The sequence below is a fragment of the Eschrichtius robustus genome, chromosome 2 (assembly GCF_028021215.1).
Source record: "Eschrichtius robustus isolate mEscRob2 chromosome 2, mEscRob2.pri, whole genome shotgun sequence".
Lineage (NCBI taxonomy): Eukaryota > Metazoa > Chordata > Mammalia > Artiodactyla > Eschrichtiidae > Eschrichtius > Eschrichtius robustus.
Genome location: NC_090825.1, coordinates 30,411,010 through 30,434,798, shown reverse-complemented (window position 1 = coordinate 30,434,798; position 23,789 = coordinate 30,411,010). Strand labels below are relative to the sequence as shown.

General features: G+C 39.4%; 1 protein-coding gene across 9 annotated transcripts in view; it reads left to right on the top strand.

Annotated features, from left to right (window-relative positions):
• CPLANE1 (ciliogenesis and planar polarity effector complex subunit 1) overlaps positions 1–23,789 on the top strand; it is a 129,853-nt gene that overhangs the window by 98,183 nt on the left and 7,881 nt on the right. For 7 of the 9 annotated variants that reach the window (XM_068535253.1, XM_068535248.1, XM_068535250.1 and 4 more), the window contains 6 exons: positions 215–346; positions 5,345–5,510; positions 7,549–7,607; positions 8,069–8,236; positions 9,279–9,406; positions 12,663–12,752. In XM_068535253.1, coding sequence (XP_068391354.1) covers positions 215–346; positions 5,345–5,510; positions 7,549–7,607; positions 8,069–8,236; positions 9,279–9,406; positions 12,663–12,752 — 743 coding nt within the window. Of the gene's footprint in view, positions 1–214; positions 347–5,344; positions 5,511–7,548; positions 7,608–8,068; positions 8,237–9,278; positions 9,407–12,662; positions 12,753–20,519; positions 20,915–23,789 lie in introns of all 9 variants that reach the window. The other 2 variants (XR_011073066.1, XM_068535251.1) reach the window with 2 other exon arrangements.

The window sequence follows — 23,789 nt, the reverse complement described above, 5'->3', positions numbered from 1 at the left end:
GAGAGTGCATATGAAGTTATCAGTTATTGATGATTAGGCTTTTCCACTGAGGATTACTGGAATTAAAGCAATAGAAGGAAATTAGTTATATGTTTATCATTTTTTGTGTTCATTTATACTCTTGGAGAGCATAGTTTTACATGTTCATTTTTGCTTAATGTAATTAAGTTGTAGATATTGATTTATATCTCTCATACTGCATTTGGGAATGAAGTGTTTCAGTAGATCCACTCCAGATGAGTGAACTGACTGATATTGCAGACATTATCAATGACCTTATAACAAAAGATGGAGTTTCCAGTGAAGAGCTTGGCTTAACAGAACAACAGGCGAGGAGCATCTCCAGGTAATCATTGAATAATTCATTTTTAACCTGCTTAAAATGTTTATGGTTCAAGAATATTTAAAATTGACCATATTTTATGTGTGTGTGTTTTTTTTTTTACCTCTTTATTGGCGTATAATTGCTTTGCGAGGTTGTGTTAGTTTCTGCTGTACAACAAAGTGAATCAGCTGTATGTATACATATATCCCCATATCCCCTCCCTCTTGAGCTTCCCTCCCACCCTCCCTATCCCACCCCTCTAGGTGGTCACAAAGCACCGAGCTGATCTCCCTGTGCTATGCAGCTGCTTCCCACTAGCTATCTATTTTACATTTGGTAGCGTATATATGTCCATGCCACTCTCTCACTTCATCCCAGCTTACCTTTCCCCCTCCCCGTGTCCTCAAGTCCATTCTCTACGTCTGCTTCTTTACTCCTGCCCTGCCACTTGGTTCATCAGTACCACTTTCTTAGATTCCATATATATGCGTTAGCGTACGGTATTCGTTTTTCTTTTTCTGACTTGCTTCACTCTGTATGACAGACTCTAGGTCCATCCACCTCACTACAAATAACTCAGTTTCGTTCCTTTTTATGGCTGAGTAATATTCCATTGTATATATGTGCCACATCTTCTTTATCCAGTCATCTGTCGATGGACACTTAGGTTGCTTCCATGTCCTGGCTATTGTAAATAGAGCTGCAATGAACATTGTGGTCCATGACTCTTTTTGAATTATGGTTTTCTCAGGGTATATGCCCAGTAGTGGGACTGCTGGGTCATAGGGTAGTTCTATTTTTAGTTTTTTAAGGAAACTCCATACTGTTCTCCATAGTGGCTGTATCAATTTACATTCCCACTAACAGTGCAGGAGGGTTCCCTTTTCTCCACACCCTCTTCAGCATTTATTGTTTTAGATTTTTTGATGATAGCCATTCTGACCGGTGTGAGGTGATACCTCACTGTGGTTTTGATTTGCATTTCTCTAATGATTAGTGATGTTGAGAGCATCTTTTCATGCATTTGTTTGCCATCTGTACATTTTCTTTGGAGAAATGTCTGTTTAGGTTCTCCGCCCATCTTTGGATTGGGTTGTTTTTTTAATATTGAGCTGCATGAGCTGCTGTATATTTTGGAGATGAATCCTTTGTCAGTTAATTAGTTTGCAAATATTTTCTCCCATTCTGAGGGTTGTCTTTTCGTCTTGTTTATGGTATCCTTTGTTGTGCAAAAAGCTTTTAAGCTTCATTAGGTCCCATTTATTTTTGTTTTTATTTTCATTACCGTAGGAGGTGGGTCAATAAGGATCTTGCTGTGATTTATGTCCTAGAGTGTTCTGCCTATGTTTTCCTCTAAGAGTTTTATAGCGTCTGGCCTTACATTTAGGTCTTTAATCCATTTTGAGTTTATTTTTGTGTATGGTGTTAGGGAGTGTTCTAATTTCATTCTTTTACATGTAGCTGTCCAGTTTTCCCTGCACCACTTATTGAAAAGGCTGTCTTTTCTCCATGTATATTCTTGCCTCCTTTGTCAAAGATAAGGTGACCATATGTGCGTGGGTTTATCTCTGGGCTTTCTATCCTGTTCCATTGATCTGTATTTCTGTTTTTGTGCCAGTACCATATTGTCTTGATTACTGTAGCTTTGTAGTATCGTCTGAAGTCAGGGAGCCTGATTCCCCCAGCTCCGTTTTTCTTTCTCAAGATTGCTTTGGCTATTCGGGGTCTTCTTTGTTTCCATACAAATTGTAAAATTTCTCATTCTAGTTCTGTGAAAAATGGCATTGGTAGTTTGATAGGGATTGCATTGAACCTATAGATTGCTTTGGGCAGTATAGTCATTTTCACAACATTGATTCTTCCAATCCAGGAGCATGGTATATCTCTCCATCTGTTTATGTCATCTTTGATTTCTTTCATCAGTGTTTTATAGTTTTCTGAGTACAGGTCTTCTGTCTCCTTAGGTAGGTTCATTCCTAGGTATTTTACTCTTTTTGTTGCGATGGTAAATGGGAGTGTTTCCTTAATTTCTCTTTCTGATCTTTCATTGTTAGTGTATAGGAATGCCAGAGATTTCTGTGCATTAATGCTGTATCCTGGAAACTTACCAAATTCATTGATTAGTTCCAGTAGTTTTCTGGTGCCATCTTTAGGATTTTCTGTGTATAGTATCATGTCATCTGCAAACAGTGACAGTTTTACTTCTTCTTTTCCAGTTGTATTCCTTTTATTTCTTTTTCTTCTCTGATTGCTGTGGCTAGGACTTCCAATACTGTGTTGAATAAGAGTGGCGAGAGTGGGCATCCTTGTCTTCTTCCTGATCTTAGAGGAAATGCTTTCAGTTTTTCACCATTGAGAATGATGTTTGCTGTGGCTTTATCGTATATGGCCTGTATTATGTTGAGTTAGGTTCCCCCAGTGCCCACTTTCTGGAAAGTTTGTATCATAAATGGGAGTTGAATTTTGTCAGAAGCTTTTCCTGCATCTACTGAGATTATCATATGGTTTTTATTCTTTAATTTGTTAATATGGTGTATCACATTGATTGTTTTGTGTATATTGCAGAATCCTTGCATCCCTGGGATAAATCCCACTTCATCATGGTGTATGATCTTTTTAATCTGTTGCTGGATTCTGTTTGCTAGTATTTTGTTGAGGATTTTTTGTGTCTATATTCATCAGTGATATTGGTCTGTAGTTTTCTTTTTTTGTGATATCTTTGTCTGGTTTTGGTATCAGGGTGATGGTGGTCCCGTAGAGCGAGTTTGGGAGTGTTCCTTCCTCTGCAATTTTTTGGAAGAGTTTGAGAAAGATAGGTGTTAAAACTCTTTTCTAAACGTTTGATAGAATTCGCCTGTGAAGCCATCTCTTCCTGGACTTTTGTTTGTTGGAAGATTTTTAATTACAGTTTCAATTTCATTACCTGTGATTGGTCTGTTTATATTTTCTAATTCTTCCTGGTTCAATCTTGGAAAGTTATACCTTTCCAAGAATTTGTCCATTTCTTCCAGGTTGTCCATTCTGTTGGCATACAGTTGCTTGTAGTAGTCCCTTATGATCCTTTGTATTTCTGCAGTGTCAGTTGTAATCTCTCCTTTTTCATTTCTAATTTTATTGATTTGAGTCCTCTCCCTTGTTTTCTTGATGAGTCTGGCTAAGGGTTTATAAATTTTGTTTATCTTCTCTAAGAACCAACTTTTAGTTTTATTGATCTTTGCTATTGTTTTCTTTGTTTCTATTTCATCTATTTCTGCTCTTATATTTATGATTTCTTTCCTTCTACTGACTTTGGGTTTTCTTTGTTCTTCTTTTTCTAGTTGCTTTAGGTGTAAGGTTAGATTGTTTATTTGAGGTTTTGCTTGTTTTTTGAGGTGAGCTTGAATTGCTATAAACTTCCCTCTTAGAATTGCTTTTGCTGCATCCCAGAGGTTTTGGATCATCGTGTTTTTGTTGTCATTTGTTTCTAGGTATTTTTTTATTTTTTGATTTCTTCAGTGATCTCTTGGTTATTTAGCAGTGCAGTTTAGCCTCCATGTATTTGTGTTTTTTACAGTTTGTTTTTCCTGTATTTGATTTCTAATTGATTTCTAATTTTCTGATTTTTTAAGAAACAAATTCAAAGCTTAAAGTAGATTTTTTTCTTTGTAAATACATTTTGTGATGTGTATGTGTCATTCCTCCCCCTCCTCTAATATATATAGACTGGCTTATTTAACTAATGCAGCACATCTGTATCCTTTGAGTTTTCCCAAGGTCTCATCACTCTGAGTACAACATAAATTTAATCCTATTTCTTCTTAGAAGGATTAATGATTTATTTCGTAGTACTTTACCCTAAATATGAACCCTTAGAATACATTTTAAATAGCTTTTCCTTGGAACATTAGGTTAAAATGTTTTTCCCTGTAGCCTTTCCTGGGCCAAGAACTCGTTCCTGATAGAATGAAGGCTGCCTCTTCTACTAATGCTTCTTTGGGATACATATGCCTTTTGGCTTATTCATTCATTGGGGGCTGGTTGGGTAGGGTACCCTCTGCCTGGCATGTACAAAGAGTCCAGTCTCTCAGAAGGAAAGCAGGTGTTCAGTATCAGCCATATCGTCTGTATCCATGACCCATCTTCCAGTTAGGATGGTGTCTTCTTCGCATACTGGGTGATGAGTCTGCCCCAAATCCCCGTCTACAGCACCTGTTTTTTGGGGCCACTCTCAGTACTCTTTGTGTGGAAGCCAAGATGGGATTAGATGTACAAAAGATTTACTGAGAGAAATGCCTGTGAAGGGAAAAATCAGAAGTGGGGCGAGGCATCAGACCCCAATGCAGTTCTGACTGCTGCCTGTGAAGGAGAGAGGGTTGGGTAAGCAATCCCAGAGTATAGTATAGCTCTAAGCGTGTTTCAGCTGGGTCAGTGGTGAGACATCATGCCAAAATCGCCCATCAGAGGAGTCCTGTCTCTGTAGATCGGGGCCAGCCACAACATCCCTGCCACGCTCAGTCATTAGCTTGAGTCGGCCCTTGGGAGGTGTGGCCTGGGCAGGAACGTGAGGCCAGATCCAGAGAAGCATCAGTTTAGAAGTCATCTCTGTAGTATAAGTTTTGGAAGTGATTGAGATAGTCCAGAAATAGATTATAAGTGAAGAAATCCAAACCAGAACCTTTAAAGACACTAATATCTCATGGTGAGCAGAGAAGAAAGGCACCAATTTAAGAGGCTGCATCATGTTTTGAGAGTTAGAGAAAGACCCAGGTAAGAGAGAGTTTAAAGTAGGAAGGAGAAGCCAGTTGTACCAAATTTGTAGAGAAGTGCAGTAAGATGAAGACTGAAGAGGCTGTCAGTGACCTGAGATCATTGTCAGTGGATTTCAGGGGACAGGTTGTAGCAAGTTGATTAGACATCATGAGTGTATGACTCTTCAAGATGGGGCAGAATCTGTCCAAAGAAGCAGTATTTAGTTGTGATACTTTTTATCTCCATAACAAATTTAACATCAAGTGATGCCCTGCTGGTTAAATTTCTTAGGATTCAGCATTCCTCTGGTAGACGTCCACAAAGAACTGAGAAGGAGAGAAAAGAGATTCAAGTCTGGATGAAAAGAAAACGAAAAGAAAGAATGGCAGAGTACTTAACTCAGCTAGCAGAGAAGAGAGGGCAAGAACATCATCCTTTCTGCCCCAGGAGCAACCCAGTAAGTCTGCGGTATCCAGGGTAATGGAATTATCACAGAATATCTGTAATTTTTTTCTTAGCAAGTATTCAAGAAAAGGATTAACATAATTTGGATGCATTTTTTTATTTGATAGAAAAGTCAGCATTTTACTTAAGTCTGGAAAAGTTAAGAAATTACCTTAACAAAATGTAGCAGGGAATTCTACAAACCATGTTCTATTGAACTATCTTAAATTATTTTTTCTCCCTGAGGCTAATTATGGCTCTAGCATTTTATTTTATTTTTTATTAATTAATTAATTTATTTATTTGGCTGTGCCAGGTCTTAGTTGCGGCATGCGGGCTCTTAGTTGCTGCGTGTGGGATAGAGTTCCCTGAGCAGGGATTGAACCCGGGCCCCCTGCGTTGGGAGCACAGAGTCTTAACCACTGGACAGCCAGGGAAGTCCCGTGGCTCTAGCATTTTAACCGAATGAAGAGGTCGAGGGGTTGGGTGACCAGTTGGAGTCACTCCCTTAATTTTCAATGAAAGTCAGTGGCAGTTGAACAACTGTGTGTGTAGTAAAGCTATTTTAAAAATCAATTTTCTCTCCATAAGTTATCTACAAAAAAATCTATTAAAGTATGGTCCAGTTATGAACCAACAGAACAGTGGCCCTTCTGTGTGTGTGTTTCAACTGTCCTTTAAACTGTCATCTTTCGTTTCCTGAGCCCTGACTATGGACATCACCATGGTCAGGTCAGAAGTGTTTTTCTTCAGAAGGTGAAACAAAGCAATGTTACTTTGATGATTCCATAACTGTGAAACTCACATTTAGATTACACTTGGATTATAGTTTATCTTTTACTTTGTCATCTGAAATAAAATATAATAGCACTTCATTTTTTTTCAGCATCATGAGGGGAACATATTCTGTAAGTGAATTTTCCAGATAAGGTTGTCACATTTCAGCACCAAATGGTGCAAAAGTAGGTGAACTATTATTTAAAGAGTGTAATTTACTTACCTGTGTCTGGAGAGAGCATGCTGATGTTAGATAACATTTTGTTGATAGCTCTGGGGACATGGTAATGACCTTCAGGGCTACTCGAAGACCAGAATCTTACAGTGTGTGTGTATATGTGTGCTCTTCCACCCCACGGAGGGTGAGTTTGCATATCGCCCTCCCTGTCAGCCAAGCAGATTCCCCAGACGGTTAGAATTGTATCCAAATTTAGAATAAATGAACTCTGAGGGCACTGGGACTGTTTTGTTCATAGACTTTGTGACATCTTCAGTATCGCAGATAATTGTTTATTTTTAGCTTCTATTTGGGTAAAGGTATGGAACTAGTGAGGGGTTAATGTAATTAAAATTTTCGTTTTCATTTTTATCAGAAATCAGTAAGACCTTAAATTATTGTTGACTACTGTATAGGACCTTGAGAAAGTGAATCCATTGTATGTGAAAGGACTTATCCTCATTAGTAATTCAACAGTAACTCTTAATGTTCTGGAATAAGACATATATAGCTGATGTTGGCCAGTTTACCCCATGGTGCATAAGTTTTGAAGAGTTTACAAGTCACAATGAACCCACTATAGTAGGTTTCTGGTAAACATTTTAAAACATTAAAGTGATGGTTTTAAATGTCTGACTCATTTCTGCTTTTATCAACCAAGCTCTTGGTGAGATTAATCATAAGACAGAGTACAAAGTATGGGTGTCTCCATCCTTAAAACGTTCCCATTTTCCATTTTAAATGCAGCTGATAAGGATCTCTCCTTTTGAGAAAATACATTAGTTTAACTACTAAAATAGACTTTGCATTCCATTTATTAAATTGGATTTTATTTTAATTACATGATGCTTTAATTTAACATTTTCATATTTTGTGCTGGGGTAGGAAGCTTCATCAAATATGACAGACAGTGTTTTGTACTGTTTCCTAAATAACAAAATTATGTTTTAACTTCCTATTAAAACATATTAGTGGAATTTTCATGTTTTCCAAGGGTCATAATGGTTTAATTATTTGAACTGAACAGTAATGAACTAACTGGTTATTTCTTGTGCAGTTTTACATGACCTCAAGGGAAATCAGGCTGAGACAAAAGATGAAGCACGAAAAAGACAGGTGAGTTTGGTGGTTGCACCCTGATCATTCTCTCTCTTGCTTGCTCACTCGAGGCCGTAGATAATGCCTTAGGGATTCTGGTTTGCACAGTAGTCCCTTTTTTGTTGATAAACAGAAAATTATGGGAGCTAACTGCAAGGAAAATAATTAGACTCCAATAGCCTTTTTTGGAATTTGCTTTCAAATATTATTTATTCCATTCAATTTTTATACCTTATTTCTGCTATTCCCCTCCCTCTCCCAATCCAGATATGTATGTGCATTTTGAAAATACCCCAAAGGCCATAACTACAGATGCCTTTAATAATACCTCCTAATGGTTTTCAGAAATCTGAAATTTGAATTTGTGTTGAAATGCATTGAAGAAAATAAATGCTAGGTGGTCTTTGAACACTATGTTCCCTCTAGAAATATGAACTGAAAGTGACTCTTTTACTAAATGTTTAATTCTTTCTCTAAAGATTGCTACTCTCTGACCACTATAGTCGTCGAATCTCACAAGCATACAGTCTGATGAATGAACTGTTATCTGAATCAGTACAGCTTCCAGCAACTGCACAGAAACCATTGCCTAACAAACCCAGACCTGCTCAAATTCCCAGAAGGCAACGCTCCCTTTCTCCAAGAGGGTAAGACAAGGTTTGGCACGTCATTTGGCAAGGTTATGTCAAGCGTGATAAGTGTGAAGCGCTGTTGTGACTCACGTTCAGTGGACTTGTTCTGAATTATGATGATAAAGTGAAGGGGAAAATGGTGCCATAATTATGAGGTCTTCATTAGTTTTAATCACCAAGGAAAAAGACAAAATTGGCATTAAATCTCTAATTAAGATGTAACAAAGCACTTCTGTATGCCTAATACAATTTTTATATCCATTCAATCCTGTTTTCTTCTTTTCTGTAGTTTTTGTTAATAATTCCTTCTGTAATTTGCCTCCTAACTGCTCCCCTGTTTCTCTACTTGGCTCCATTCTTGTAGAAACAGACAGTCATCACCAGCTTACCACTTCTTCCTCTTCTTCCCACCCAGTTATTGCTGATTCAATTGTAGATACTGTTATATGTTTCTTCTTAAATTAATGACCTGCATTAGGTTTGGATATTAGTTCATTAGGCAAGAGTTAATTAAACATAGATACTAAAGAAAAGTACCCAAGTGTAAAGTTTCTTATATATGGCAAACAAACACAGAATTATATTTGTTAATGACCCATAAGGAGGAAATGAACTGCCAGTATAGTGTTGTTAAAAATTACCACCTTTGACAAAATAATTGATTAGGATTGTAAACATAATCATGTAACTTAAGAGCCTAGAGGAAATGCTACCCGACACAAAGCTAGACGTAATCAGATTACTTGTGTGTGTGTCATTTGGGGTGTAATCAAAAGAGCAGAGACTCTCCTTGAATATTTCCTAGAATAATGCATGGTATTTAATACATAAATAACTGCCAAATGTATAGAGCATTTGAAATGGATAGAGAGATAAAAACAATTTCTTTGGAAAAAAATGAGTGAAGTTTGAGATATGAGGAGAATTATATACTAAATGCATCACTGAGGTACAAAATGAATGTATTAATCTGAACTGGAATTTACATCTTTTGAAATATTGTAGTTTATCACTGATAGAAGATTCTATTACAATAACTGTGTAATTTCTACTTTAGAGAGAATCGACATGATCACAATTTTCCAATACATAGACCTGGAAAAGTCAGATATATATCCATCAAACCAAGTTATACCCAAAAGGGGAGACCTTTGGGGCAAACTCAAGGCTCACCTTGGCCATGTGGTAAGACTGAAAACTTTTTTTTTTATCTTGTGTAATTTGGACCTATTCTTTCTTGTCTCCAAAGTTGTGTTTTCGTTAGTAAAAGTTGTAAATCTTAGTGAAAAGCAGTTTCTATTTCAGCAGAATGCAAGGGATTGATAAAGAGTTAGCGGTACTGGGATTTTGTTCTATTGCTTTGAAATGAGAAGACCCTAGGGATCTTTTTAAACTAATGGCCTTTTTGTAATAGAATTTGAACAGTCAATTCTGTGTGATATGACTTATTTGGGAATCTATTTCTTTCGTGTGGCTACAGATGTAGGCATTTTTACAAATCAAGTTCTGATAGATTTCAGGATGGATATATCATAGAGTAGGAATAGAACAGGTGCAGGTTGAAATAATATCGTTTTTACCCTTTTTGAATATTCTTTTCCACATTTGAAGATATAGTATGTTATTCATTACTAGCCTTCCTTTAGTTTATTTTGTCATATTTGGGTTTTGATTACTAGAGTAAAACATACTTATTTGTTTAAAAATGTGTAATCATAGTTAACATGTAGTATACATATATACAGCTAAGAATGTATAATAATAACTAACGTGCCAGGTTCCATTTAAGCACTTGAATTACAACTCTGCGAGAAAGGTACTATTATGTTCCCATTTGAAACAAGAGAAGGCCAGTGCAGAGAAACTTGAAATAACTGCCTAAGATCAGATATCTAGGAAGTGGTAGAGTCTAGATTTAAACCCAGTCTGGGTCTAGAGCCTCCACACCTAGAACCTGAACTTTAGTATGCACGTTAACTGAGAAAATTGAAGTATCCATATATTGCAGTCTTTTTGATGAAACTTTATAGTTTGGTTAACTCTTACTTTTGATTGATGAATTATAATAAGAAAACACTGTTCTTTTTTAAACTAGAATTTCAAAATAGTAACCATTTAAAAAATTTTTTTAAGTTTTATTTTATACCTGATACATTTACCAAAATTAAATAAAAGAAATATCCAAAATTGGAAAAGATTTTATACTTCAATCATGGTTTCTTAATGTCAGATGGAAAAGTCTTGGATTATGTGGAGATATGTCTTTTCCTTGGACCTGCCCAATGTCAGGCCTGTATTGTTACCTTGCACTTGGCCGGGCTGAGGCCTTGGCCCTCTGTGGTCCCCTTACCTGTCCTTGCTGAGCTGTGCTTGATGAGGTGCTGCTGCTGCCCAGGGACTCAGGAGCCCTCAGTGACCCGTACCCCACACAGATGAGTCCACACCCTCTCCCTGGCCTTTAAGGTGTCCTCCCCTTCTGCCTCCTTAGCCCCCTTTCCGCGTATAATCCGGATGATCCACAGCACTTGCAGGCTTGTTTTCCAGACACATGCTGTGTGCTCCCATTCCTGCCTTGGAAATTTCCCTTATACATTCAATGCCTCCCCTCCGTGTCTTGGAAGACATCCCTAATTTTAATTCTTTAGCTCTTCCAACCCAGTGTAATGAATTTTGACATCCATATTTTCATTTTGAAACTGGCTAATACTTAACTTGCATGGTAGTTGTGAATATTAGAGACAAATAGTAGCATTGGTAACTAATATAGTTATTTTTTTTGTCCTCTGAACCCTCAGTCACGTGTTTCTGCCCCTCTTGAGGCACTACTGCAACAGGTCTTATGTTGTAGTTACTTATAAACTTGGTTTTGTCCCAGGATAGACTAAATGTTTGAGGGTAGCAACACTCCCTATATCTTGCATTACCGCTTCACATTGAACAAATGAAATAATTGAATAACTGGATAAATGGGAAAAAAAGGCTGTTTAGCTTTTTTGCTTAAAAATAGCTATTTATAAACTAATTATTGTTCAAGAATATTACTGGGCAGGTATTGTAGTGTTTGTACTGTGTCATAGAACACCGTATGCCTAACTGTTATCTGAGCCGACCTGTCACTCAGCTTCCTGGACCTCTAAGGCAAAGGTAGGAGAGGCAACTTGAGGGAGTGTGAACACACTGACCTCCCTGACTGCCTCTGCCACATCCAGAACCCAGCCATTCCCCTGACAACATCCAGCGGCAGTGGGAGAAACCGGGCTCTTCCGGTCAGTGATACAGACAACGTGAGCCCGCTGGGGCAAGTTCAGTTGTTGCACAGGTGGGAAGTGAGGATCCATCAAGATTTAAAAATTCCCTGCAGTTCTTCTGTAAAAGAAGTTTTCCTGAAAATTCTTTGAGTTTGACTCTATGTTGCTGTCTTTTATTTATTTATTTATTAAATTAAATTAATTTATTTATTTATTTTTGGCTGCCTTGGGTCTTCATTGCTACACATGGGCTTTCTCTAGTTGCAGCGAGCAGGGGCTACTCTTCGTTGTGGTGTGCAGACTTCTCATTGCGGTGGCTTCTCTTGTTGCGGAGCACGGGCTCTAGGCGCGCAGGCTCAGTAGTTGTGGCTCGCAGGCTCCAGAGCACAGGCTCAGTAGTTGTGGCGCACGGGCTTAGTTGCTCCGCGGCATGTGGGATCTTCCCGGACCAGGGCTCGAACCCATGTCCCCTGCATTGGCAGGCGGATTCTTAACCACTGTGCCACCAGGGAAGTCCCAACTATCTGTCTTCTATAAAGCAGTATACAGTTTTTGCCTAACTTCTTCAGCCCCGCGCGCAAACTGTTAAATTTAAGGGTTTTCTTTCTGTTTTTTTTTTTGCTTGTTTTGTGTTTAATTCTGTCAAAAACAATATATGAGGACTATATAATAAGTATCTGAGAGGCATTATAAGCATAAACAATAGGTCTAGCCTTTGAAATCATCCAGGCCTAGGTTCATAGCCCAGCTCTGCCGCTTACTTTGTGCTCTCAGATATGTTTTTTAAATCCTACCACATAGAGCTGTTGAGGATCATAAGTAACACATTTTGCATGACATAAACAGTAAATGGTTGCTACTAATCCTGGAATTTAAGAAACCTTAGTTGATCATTCTCTTCGCATTTTGTCTAGGTGTTTACTGGAAATAGGCTTATACGCCTGGCTTTTCCAGTTGCCAGAGATGTTGTCAGGGCACATTTGCCATATGAGAAAGGTCCGTGGTTGTGCTATAAGGATACCAAGTCTCAAAGTAGACTTTCCCTTCCTTCATCTGCATTTTTGTTTTGCTTTCTTGGTTCAAATCAACCACCATTTATTGGGCCCCTACTAAGCAGAAGATTTCTGTCCTCAAAGAACTTACAACATGAAGGGTGCATATGGAAGGCTAAAGAAGTTCGCCTGTCTTTATAGGAACTGCTACTTTTACCATACAGAGGAAAGCTGGTGGAGCCAAAGTGGCAGTAAGAAAGGCTGTGCAGTCTCCAGTTACCATCCGAAAAGGTATGGGATAAAGATTAAAAAGTTCTTGAGCTTAATACTAAAAATTTTAAAATCATAAGTCACTCTTAGAAATGTCAGATACGGATTTCAGTATGAAGAGTGTGGCTAGGTGGTGGTAATGGGCTTAATAAGCACAGTGCTGAACATAAAAACAAGTACTCAGGAAGGTGCTGTGATCACATAGCCATGGAGCACACAGACCCGTACGTTTGGCCCAATTAGCTCTGCTCTGATGGAGAGAGAGGGAAATTATACATCATTATCTCAGTCCCCAACATCTCCCCGAGCCCACCCCTCAACTGCTGTTACTCTCCACAATTTAAAAAAGTTTCACATTCATCCTCCTATTAGCTGTCTGTAACAACCCTGGTAGATAGTCAGGGCAACTCTTATCCCCATCTTACAGCTGAGGAAGCTGAGGTGTAGAGAAGCCAAGTGGCCTGCTCAAATCCCCTTAGACCAATAGAAAGAACAGCTAGCAGTTATAGAGAACTTACTTGATGCCAAGCATTGTATTAACATCTTATGTGCATGATCTCATTTAATCCAGTGAGGTATCTGTGGAATTAAAGAACTAAATTTGATGGGAATAATGATGAAAACACTAATTCATATATACCATAAAAATGATGAGAGGTGTGAATTAATCTGTTCCTGTTATTATGCCTCTCTCCACTGCTGTCTCCTTTCTTTGCAGATTCTTCTTTCAGTTTACATCACATCTCTCTTCAGCTGTGTCTAATCTGCTGTTTAACTCATTTATCAAGCTTTAATGTCCATGGCTATACCTTCTAGAAATTCTACTCAGTCCTTTCCATACTTTCCCCCATTGTATGCATTAAAACCCAAGCCTCCAGTTACTGGGATTAATTTGAGTCCTAGAAGCATCATTTCCTGTGCTTATAATTTTATAATCCCAGGCTAGTTGTTTTCTTTCAAAGTCTCTCATTTTAATCTTTTGTTAAGATGTTTTCTAATTTAGAATACCCCATAGCTTTTTATTCTTTTCTAAGCAAATATGGAGCAATGTTTAACAGATAAAATGCCCCAAAATACGTTACCCCTAAAAATAACTGAAATTATATGTACCTTTGTATTGTATTATGAAGCCTCCAGAGACTCAGGGTTTTGTGCTCTTTTTTAAAAAATTTTATTTATTTATGGCTGTGTTGGGTCTTCATTTCTATGCAAGGGCTTTCTCTATTTGCGGCAAGCGGGGGCCTCTCACTATCGCAGCCTCTCCTGTTGCGGAGCAGAGGCTCCAGACGCTCAGGCTCCGTAGTTGTGGCTCACGGGCCCAGTTGCTCCGCGGCATGTGGGATCTTCCCAGACCAGGGCTCGAACCCGTGGCCCCTGCATTGGCAGGCAGATTCTCAACCACTGCACCACCAGGGAAGCCCGGGTTTTGTGTTCTTGAAGTGAGTTATGACCTAGCATTAGGCCTTGCCCATATAAAGGCAAAGAGACGTATTTCTTTCATTGTCCAGGGTCCAGCCTCTGAGAGTATGACTCCAGGTTTCTAGCTGGGGTGTTTGTCTAGACTGTGGCCTAATAATTGACACAGGTTGGGCAAGAGGAGGAGCAGGGTTTTCTTCCAGGGGAGGTGGAACTAATGGATGCAGGTTTACTGTTCAGTTTCAGATTCCTCAGGCAAGACTCTATAGAGTTGTTTGGCAATAAAGAAACTGAGAGGCGGCATTCGCTCTCCTACAGAGGAAGATGCTACTTTAGGGGAAGCTGGTGCACTTGCCCACTAGTTTCCACTGTGGGGTTTCTTCTTGATATATCACTTACCTTTGACCTTAGAAAGCTTTCCCTAGCCATGTTGGGGTAGGAACACCCCACCTGGAGAAGCTTTGCACATGCACTGTTTCACAGAATTTTTTTCATATTGTATTTTTATCTCAAAATTGGATATCCCAAGTAAATCTAGAGAAATGCACTTTGATCTGAAGCGAAGGAAATTACAAAGCCATCCCTGTGTAAAGCAAGGTGAGAGAAAGCCAGTGATAGCCTCTCAAGGTTTGTAGATACCCCATAGGTAAAAGTTTACCCTAAAATGTAGGCTGATTAACCTTAGTATCAGCCGACTTGGTGATGATCTGTCATTCTTTCTAGATGGCAGTAATTATGTTCATTTGACAAAACAAGAGTAGCAAAGATTAGGTACCAAATTAATTGCAGTGGAGATAGGGGTGGGATTAGTTAATGGTCACAGTCTTTGCTAATCTCTTATCATACCTGGAAGACTCAAAGGAACAACTTCAGCACCCGCCTCCGTTGTTTCCATCTACTCTGGAGGGACAGCCTGCCCTTGTAGTTACCATGCTGTTTAACTACCTGTTGGTTTCTCTTCTTTTTATCCTCAGTCTCAACCTTTTCTGTTTTACCAGCTGTTTTTTTTTTTTTTTTTAAATACAGTGTGTTCACATGTGCATTCTTATTGTGCATTCATAGATATTTTTTCTTTCACAGTTTTTCAAAACTTGTTCCTTAGTAATATTTACTGAAATAATTATTTTAATATGAAACTTTCAGTCACACCCCAAAATACTCAGTGGTGTCTTTAAACAGCAGGAAAAAAAGCCCTTTTTCAACTAGAGCACAGTCCTCACATTGGATTCTAAAGTGGTGACCACAGGTGCTACAGAATGATGTTAACCTTATTTCTGTTTCAGACCCTTGGGGCTAATCAAAAGAAGAATCCCTAAGCCCTCTTGTACTGCCACCCTTCTCCCTGTAATCCAAGAAGCAAGCTATTGGAAAGCTGCTGCTTTGGGGATCCAGATAAATAGACCTGTTTCTCACTTATAGATGTGAAGATTATCCAAAAGAGCTCTCTAAGTACTATTCTTCCCTCACCCAAAAGAACAGAAAGTTAACATATTAGCTCAGGTTCTGGGCATAGATCATCTCTCTCACCTTGGGCAAATTACATAACCTCTCTAAGCCTCACCTTCCTCATTTGCAAAATGGGGATAGTAACTCTTTCCCCACAGGACTTTCATGAAGAGTATTTATTCTGCAGCAGTCTGTTGAGCTCCTGCTACTTACCAGGCACTGTTAGTCAGGAACAACACAGACGGTAGCACAAAAATAAGATATGGGAGACCTTGAAGGTCTCTTTGAGAAGGTGTCATTGGAGTGAAGATGCTGAATGTTGAAAAGGGGGTTATCATGTAACAATAAGGAAGAACAGTTCCAGGCGGAGAGAAGAGCAAGTTCAAAGCCCTGCTACAGAGGCAATCTTGACAGATTGCCTGGATTGGATTTTACTCTGCATCCAGTGGGACTCCATTGGAGGGAATTAAGCAGGGAGATAATATAATTTACATTTTAGAACATGTGGGAGAAAAAGAACAGAAGGCAGCAGAACAAGCACAGAGATATTCCTTGGACTAGGGTTATAATAATAAAAATGGGGAGAAGTCATTCGATTTGGAATATAGAGCATTTCCCGGAATAGGGCAGAAAATTAACAGTTTGATTTTGGACATGTTAAGATTGGGATGTTTATTGCACATCCAAGGCAAGGTGTCAAGAAGGCCGTTTGCACTATGAAGCTAGAGATACAGGTTTGAGAGTTGTCAGCATGTAGGTATTTCCAGCCATGGAACTAGATGAGGTCAGCGAGGGAGGATGTAGATGTGTAAGAAGACCGATGACCAGGTCCTGGGGCTCTCTGGTAATTCAACGGACTGAATGTAGGTAGTGTGCATAGCCCATAGTAAATGCCAAAATGTGTACTGCTGTTATTTGGGGGTGGGGGGGTGCTTATTTCTTGGAGGTATCCTTAGCACATGAGGTTGGTAGAGAGATGAAAGACCAGGTGGCCCAAACCTTAGCACTCTGTTACCTCTTCTTCCCCTCTTCAAGGAGCCACAGCCCTGCTTGTTGGGACCTGAGTTTACTTCCCATCGTATACCCCACATATACACTCATCTCGGGTGTTTCTTCAGGTCACCCGGTAGGGGTAGAATGTGCTGTAATACTGGCTTTGGAACATGAAGTGTGTTAGGTGGGGCCAGCTCCTCCAGGCCTCGTGCAGAGAAGCGCTATCGATGGGCCGATGCGCTAAGCTGCCTGTGGGCGCGAGCTGGGATGAATGTTTCTTTTCAGCAAATACTGATATTCAGTAAGGAGGAAGGGGGCCATAATGTGTGGCTACTGCACTTACCTTGATGCCTGCGCCCAAAGGCGGATTGTAGCTGTGCAGCGCGAGTGGTGATGCCGAGAATATCACTCCTGTGGAGCTTCCACAAGATTTTCCATAAGAGGGAGGCAAGGAAGGCCCAGCTCTCTGAGTTCATCCAGCTTTTAACTTGGAACTTCTCCAGAGTTCCATTTTTTTTTCTGTGGCCTCTCCTCCCTGGACTCTCTTGTCCTAGAGGTTACTGTTGCTTTTTTGTTTGTTTTGTTTTGTTTTTCTTTTTTATTAGTTATCTATTTTATACATATTAGTGTATATATGTCAATCCCAATCTCCCAATTCATCCCACCACCCCACCCTTGCTTTTTCCCCTTGGTGTCCATACGTTTGTTCTCTACATCTGTGTCTCTATTTCTGCCTTGCAAACCAGTTCACCTGTACCATTTTTCAAGATTCCACATATATGTGTTAATATACGATATTTGTTTTTCTCTTTCTGACTTACTTCCCTCTGTATGACAGTCTCTCGGTCCATCCACGTCTCTACAGATGACCGAATTTCGTTCCTTTTTATGGCTGAGTAACATTCCATTGTATATATGTACCACATCTTTGTCTATTCATCTGACAATGGGCATTTAGGTTGCTTCCATGACCTGGCTATTGTAAATAGCGCTGCAGTGAACATTGGGGTGCATGTGTCTTTTTGAATTATGGTTTTCTCTGGGTATATGCCCAGTAGTGGGATTGCTGGGTCATATAGTAATTCTATATTTAGTTTATTAAGGAACCTCCATACTCTTCTCCATAGTGGCTGCATCAATTTACATTCCCACCAACAGTGCAAGAGGGTTCCCTTTCTCCACACCCTCTCCAGCATTTGTTGTTTGTAGATTTTCTGATGATGCCCATTCTGACTGGTGTGAGGTGATACCTCACTGAAGTTTTTGATTTGCATTTCTCTAATAATTAGTGATGTTGAGCAGCTTTTCATGTGCTTCTTGGCCATCTATATGTCTTCTTTGGAGAAATGTCTATTTAGGTCTTCTGCCGATTTTTGGATTGGGGTGTTTGTTTTTTTAGTGTTGATCTCCATGAGCTGTTTATGTATTTTGGAGATTAATTCTTTGTCCACTGATTTGTTTGCAAATGTTTTCTCCCATTTTGAGGGTTATCTTTTCGTCTTGTTTGTAGTTTCCTTTGCTGTGCAAAAGCATTTAAGTTTCATTAGGTCCCATTTGTTTATTTTTGTTTTTATTTCCATTTCTCTAGGAGGTGGGTCAAAAAGGATCTTGCTGTGATTTATGTCAAAGAGTGTTCTTCCTGTGTTTTCCTCTGAGACCTTTATAGTGTCCGGTCTTACATTCAGGTCTTTAATCCATTTTGAGTTTATTTTTGTGTATGGTGTTAGAGAGTGTTCTAATTTCATTCTTTTACATGTAGCTGTCCAGTTTTCCCAGCACCACTTATTGAAGAGACTGTCTTTTCTCCATTGTATATCCTTGCCTCCTTTGTCATAGATTAGTTGACCATAGGTGCGTGGGTTTACCTCTGGGCTTTCTATCCTGTTCCATTGATCTATATTTCTGTTTTTGTGCCAGTACCATACTGTCTTGATTACTGTAGTTTTGCAGTAGAGTCTGAAGTCAAGGAGTCTCATTCTTCCAGCTGCGTTTTCTTCCCTCAAGACTGCTTTGGCTATTCGGGGTCTTTTGTGTCTCCATACAAATTTTAAGATTTTTTGTTCTAGTTCTGTAAAAAAATGCCATTGGTAATTTGATAGGGATTGCATTGAATCTGTAGATTGCTTTAGGTAGTATAGTCATTTTCACAACATTGATTCTTCCAATCCAAGAACATGGTATATCTCTCCATCTGTTTGTGTCATCTTTGATTTCTTTTCATCACTGCCTTATAGTTTTCTGAGTACAGGTCTTTGACCTCCTTAGGTAGGTTTATTCCTAGGTATTTTATTCTTTTTGTTGCAGTGGTGAATGGGATTGTTTCCTTGATTTCTCTTTCTGATCTTTCATTTTTAGTGTATAGGAATGCCAGAGATTTCTGTGCATTAATTTTGTATCCTGCAACTTTACCAAATTCATTGATTAGCTCTAGTAGTTTTCTGGTGGCATCTTTAGGATTATCTATGTATAGTATCATGTCATCTGCAAACAGTGACAGTTTTACTTCTTCTTTTCCAATTTGTATTCCCTTTATTTCTTTTTCTTCTCTGATTGCCATGGCTAGGACTTCCAAAACTGTTGAATAAGAGTGGCGAGAGTGGACATCCTTGTCTTCTTCCTGATCTTAGAGGCAATGCTTTCAGTTTTTCACCATTGAGAATGATATTTGCTGTGGGTTTGTCATATATGGCCTTTATTATGTTGAGGTGAATTCCCTCTATGCCCACTTTCTGGAGAGTTTTTATCATAAAAGGGTGTTGCATTTTGTCAAAAGTTTTTCTGCATCTATTGAGATGATCATGTGCTTTTTATTCTTTAATTTGTTAATATGGTGTATCACATTGATTGATTTGAAGAATCCTTGCATCCCTGGGATAAATCCCACTTGATCATGGTGTATGATCCTTTTAATGTGTTATTGGATTCTGTTTGCTAGTACTTTGTTGAGGATTTGTGCATCTCCATTCTGCAATGATATTGGTCAGTAATTTTCTTTTTTTGTGATATGTTTGTCTGGTTTTGGTATCAGGGTGATGGTAGCCTCATAGAATGAGTTTGGGAATGTTCCTTCCTCTGCAATGTTTTGGAAGAGTTTGAGAAAGATGGGTGTTAGCTCTTGTCTAAATGTTTGATAGAATTCACCTGTGAAGCCATCTGGTCCTGGACTATTTTTGTTGGAAGATTTTTAATCACAGTTTCAATTTCATTAATTGTGATTGGTCTGTTCATATTTTCTATTTCTTCCTGGTTCAGTCTTGTAAGATTATACCTTTATAAGAATTTGTCCATTTCTTCTAGGTTGTCCATTTTATTGGCATAGAGTTGCTTGTAGTAGTCTTGTATGATGCTTTGTATTTCTGTGGTGTCCATTGTAACTTCTCCTTTTTCATTTCTAATTTTATTGATTTGAGTCCTTTCCCTCTTTTCCTTGGTGACTCTGGCTAAAGGTTTATCAATTTTGTTTACCTTCTCAAAGAACCAACTTTTAGTTTTATTGATCTTTGCTATTGTTTTCTTTGTTTCTATTTCATTTATTTCTGCTCCTGATCTTTATGATTTCTTTCCTTCCACTAACTTTGGGTTTTGTTTGTTCTTCCTTTTCTAGTTCCTTTAGGTGTAAGGTTAGATTGTTTACTTGAGATTATCTTGTTTCTTCAGGTAGGATTGTATTGCTATAAACTTCCTTCTTAGAACTTTGCCTTTGCTGCATCCCATATGTTTTGGATCGTCATGTTTTCGTTGTCATTTGTCTCTAGGTATTTTTTAATTTCCTCTTTGATTTCTTCACTGATCTCTTGGTTATTTAGTAACGTATTGTTTAGCCTCCATGTGTTGGTGTTTTTTACGTTTTTCCCCTGTAATTTATTTCTAATCTCATAGCGTTGTGGTCAGAAAAGATGCTTGATATGATTTGTTTTCTTAAATTTACCACAGCTTGATTTGTGACCCAAGATGTGGTCGATCCTGTAGAATGTTCCGTGTGCACTTGAGAAGAAAGTGTAGGGACTTCCGTGGTGGCACAGTGGTTAAGAATCCGCCTGCCAATGCAGTGGACACGGTTCGATCCCTGGTCCAGGAAGATCCCACGTGCCGCAGAGCAACTAAGCCCGTGCGCCACAACTACTGAGCCTGTGCTCTAGAGCCCGCAAGCCTCAACTGCTGAAGCCCATGTTTCACACCTACTGAAGCCCATGTGCCTAGAGGCCGTGCTCTGCAACAAAGAGAAGCCACTGCAGTGAGAAGCCTGTGCACCTCAACGAGGAGTAGCCCCCGCTCTCTGCAACTAGACAAAGCCTGCGCTCAGCAATGAAGACCCAACACAGCCAAAAGTAAAAAATAAATAAATAAATAAATTTATAAAAAATAAAAAAACGAAAGTGTAATCTGCTGTTTTCGGATGGAATGTCCTATAAGTATCAATTAAATCTGTCTGGTCTATTGTGGCATTTAAAGCTTGTGTTTCCTTATTTATTTCCTATCTGGATGATCTGTCCATTGGTGTCAGTGAGGTGTTAAAGTCCCCCACTATTACTGTTACTGTCAATTTCCTCATTTATAGCTGTTAGCATTTGCCTTATGTATTGAGGTGCTCCTATGTTGGGTGCACATATATTTATAATTGTATATCTTCTTCCTGGATTGATCCCTTGACCATTACGTAGTGTCCTTCCTTGTCTCTTGTAACATTCTTTATTTTAAAGTCTATTTTATCTGATATGAGTATTGCTACTCCAGCTTTCTTTTGATTTCCATTTGCATGGAATATCTTTTCCCATCCCCTCACTTTCAGTCTGTATGTGTCCCTAGGTCTGAAGTGGGTCTCTTGTAGACAGCATATATATGGGTCTTGTTTTTGTATCCATTCAGTGAGCCTGTGTCTTCTGGTTGGAGCATTTAGTCCATTCACCTTTAAGGTAATTATCGATATGTATGTTCCTATGACCATTTTCTTAATTGTTTTGGGTTTGTTTTTGTAGGTCCTTTTCTTGTCTTGTGTTTACCACTTAAGAGAAGTTCCTTTAGCATTTGTTGTAGAGCTGGTTTGGTGGTGCTGCATTCTCTTAGCTTTTGCTTGTCTGTAAAGCTTTTGATTTCTCCCTCAAATCTGAATGAGATCCTTGACGGGTAGAGTAATCTTGGTTGTAGGTTCTTCCCTTTCATCACTTTAAATATATCGTGCCACTCCCTTCTGGCTTGTAGAGTTTCTGCTGAGAACTCAGCTGTTAACCTTATGGGAGTACCCTTGTATGTTATTTGTCATTATTTTTCCCTTTTTACTTTTAATAATTTTTCTTTGTCTCTAATTATTGTCAGTTTGATCACTGTGTGTCTTGACGTGTTTCTCCTTGGGTTTATCCTGCCTGGGACTCTCTGCGCTTCCTGGACTTGGGTGGCTATTTCCTTTCCCATGTTAGGGAACTTTTTGACTATAATCACTTCAAATATTTTCTCTGGTCCTTTCTCTCTCTCTTCTCCTTCTGGGACCCCTATAATGCAAATGTTGGTGAGTTTAATGTTGTCCCAGAGGTCTCTTAGGCTGTCTTTATCTCTTTTCATTCTTTTTTCTGTTCCACCACATTGAATTCCACCATTCTGTCTTCCAGGTCACTTATCCATTCTTCTGCGTCAGTTATTCTGCTATTGATTCCGTCTAGTATATTTTCATTTCAGTTATTGTATTGTTCATCTCTGTTTGTTTGTTCTTTAGTTCTTCTAGGTGTTTGTTCTTTAATTCTTCTAGGTCTTTGTTAAACATTTCTTGCATCTTCTCGACCTTTGCCTCCATTCTTTTTCCGAGGTCCTGGATAATCTTCACTATCATTATTCTGAATTCTTTTTCTGGAAGGTGGCCTATCTCCACTTCATTTAGTTCTTTTTCTGGTGTTTTATCTTGTTCCTTCATCTGGTGTATAGTCCTCTGCCTTTTCATTTTATCTGACTTTCTGTGAATGTGGTTTTCATTCCACAGGCTGTGGGGTTGTAGTTCTTTTTGCTTCTGCTGTCTGCCCTCTGGTGGATGAGGCTATCTAAGAGGCTTGTGCAAATTTCCTGATGGGAGGGACTGGTGGTGGGTAGAGCTGGGTGTTGATCTGTTGGGCAGAGATCAGTAAAACTTTAATACGCTTGTCTGCTGATGGGTGGGGCTGAGTTCCCTCCCTGTTGCTTGGCCTGAGGTGACCCAGCACTGGAGCCTACAGGCTCTTTAATGGGGCTAATGGCGGTCTCCAGGAGGGCTCATGCCAAGGAGTACTTTCCAGAACTTCTGCTGCCAGTGTCCTTGTCCCCACGGTGATCCACAGCTGTCCCCCGCCTCTGCAGGAGACCCTCCAACACTAGCAGGTAGGTCTGATTCAGTCTCCTAGGGGGTCACTGCTCCTCCCCCCTGGGTCCTGGTGCGCACATTACTTTGTGCCCTCCAGGAGTGGAGTCTCTGTTTCCCGCAGTTCTTTTGAAGTCCTGGAATCAAATCCCGCTAGACTTCAAAGTCGATTCTCTGGGAATTCCTCCTCCTGTTGCCAGACCCCCAGGTTGGGAAGACTGACGTGGGGCTCAGAACCTTCACTCCAGTGGGTGGACTTCTGTGGTATAATTGTTCTCCAGTTTGTGAGTTGCCCACCCAGTGGTTATGGGATTTGATTTTATTGTGATTGCACCTCTCCTACCGTCTCATTGCACCTTCTCCTTTGTCTTTGGATGTGGGGTATCTATCTTTTTTGGTGAGTTCCAGTGTCTTCCTGTCGATGATCGTTCAGCAGTTAGTTGTGATTCCGGTGCTCTCGCAAGAGGGAATGAGCACACGTCCTTCTACTCCGCCATCTCGAACCAATCTTGGTTACCATTACTTTTAAAATCAAAAGAGGTGGCCAGAGGAGATGGAGTCAAGATGGCAGAGAAGAACGTTAGCTCACCTCTTCTTAGGAAAGCATCAAAATAACAACTGCTGAACGACCATAGACAAAAAAAAAAAAAAAAAAAAAAACCCACTGGAACCTACCATAAAGGATATCCTACATCCAAAGAAGCCACAGTGAGACAGTAGGAGGGGCACAATTGCGATAAAATCAAATCCCACAAAATTTGGGTGACCCACAAAATGGAAAATAGTTATACCACAGAAGCTCTCCCACAACAGTGAAAGTTCTGAGCCCCACGTTAGGCTCCCCGGCCTGGGGGTCTGGCAACCGGAATAGGAGCCCCCAGAGA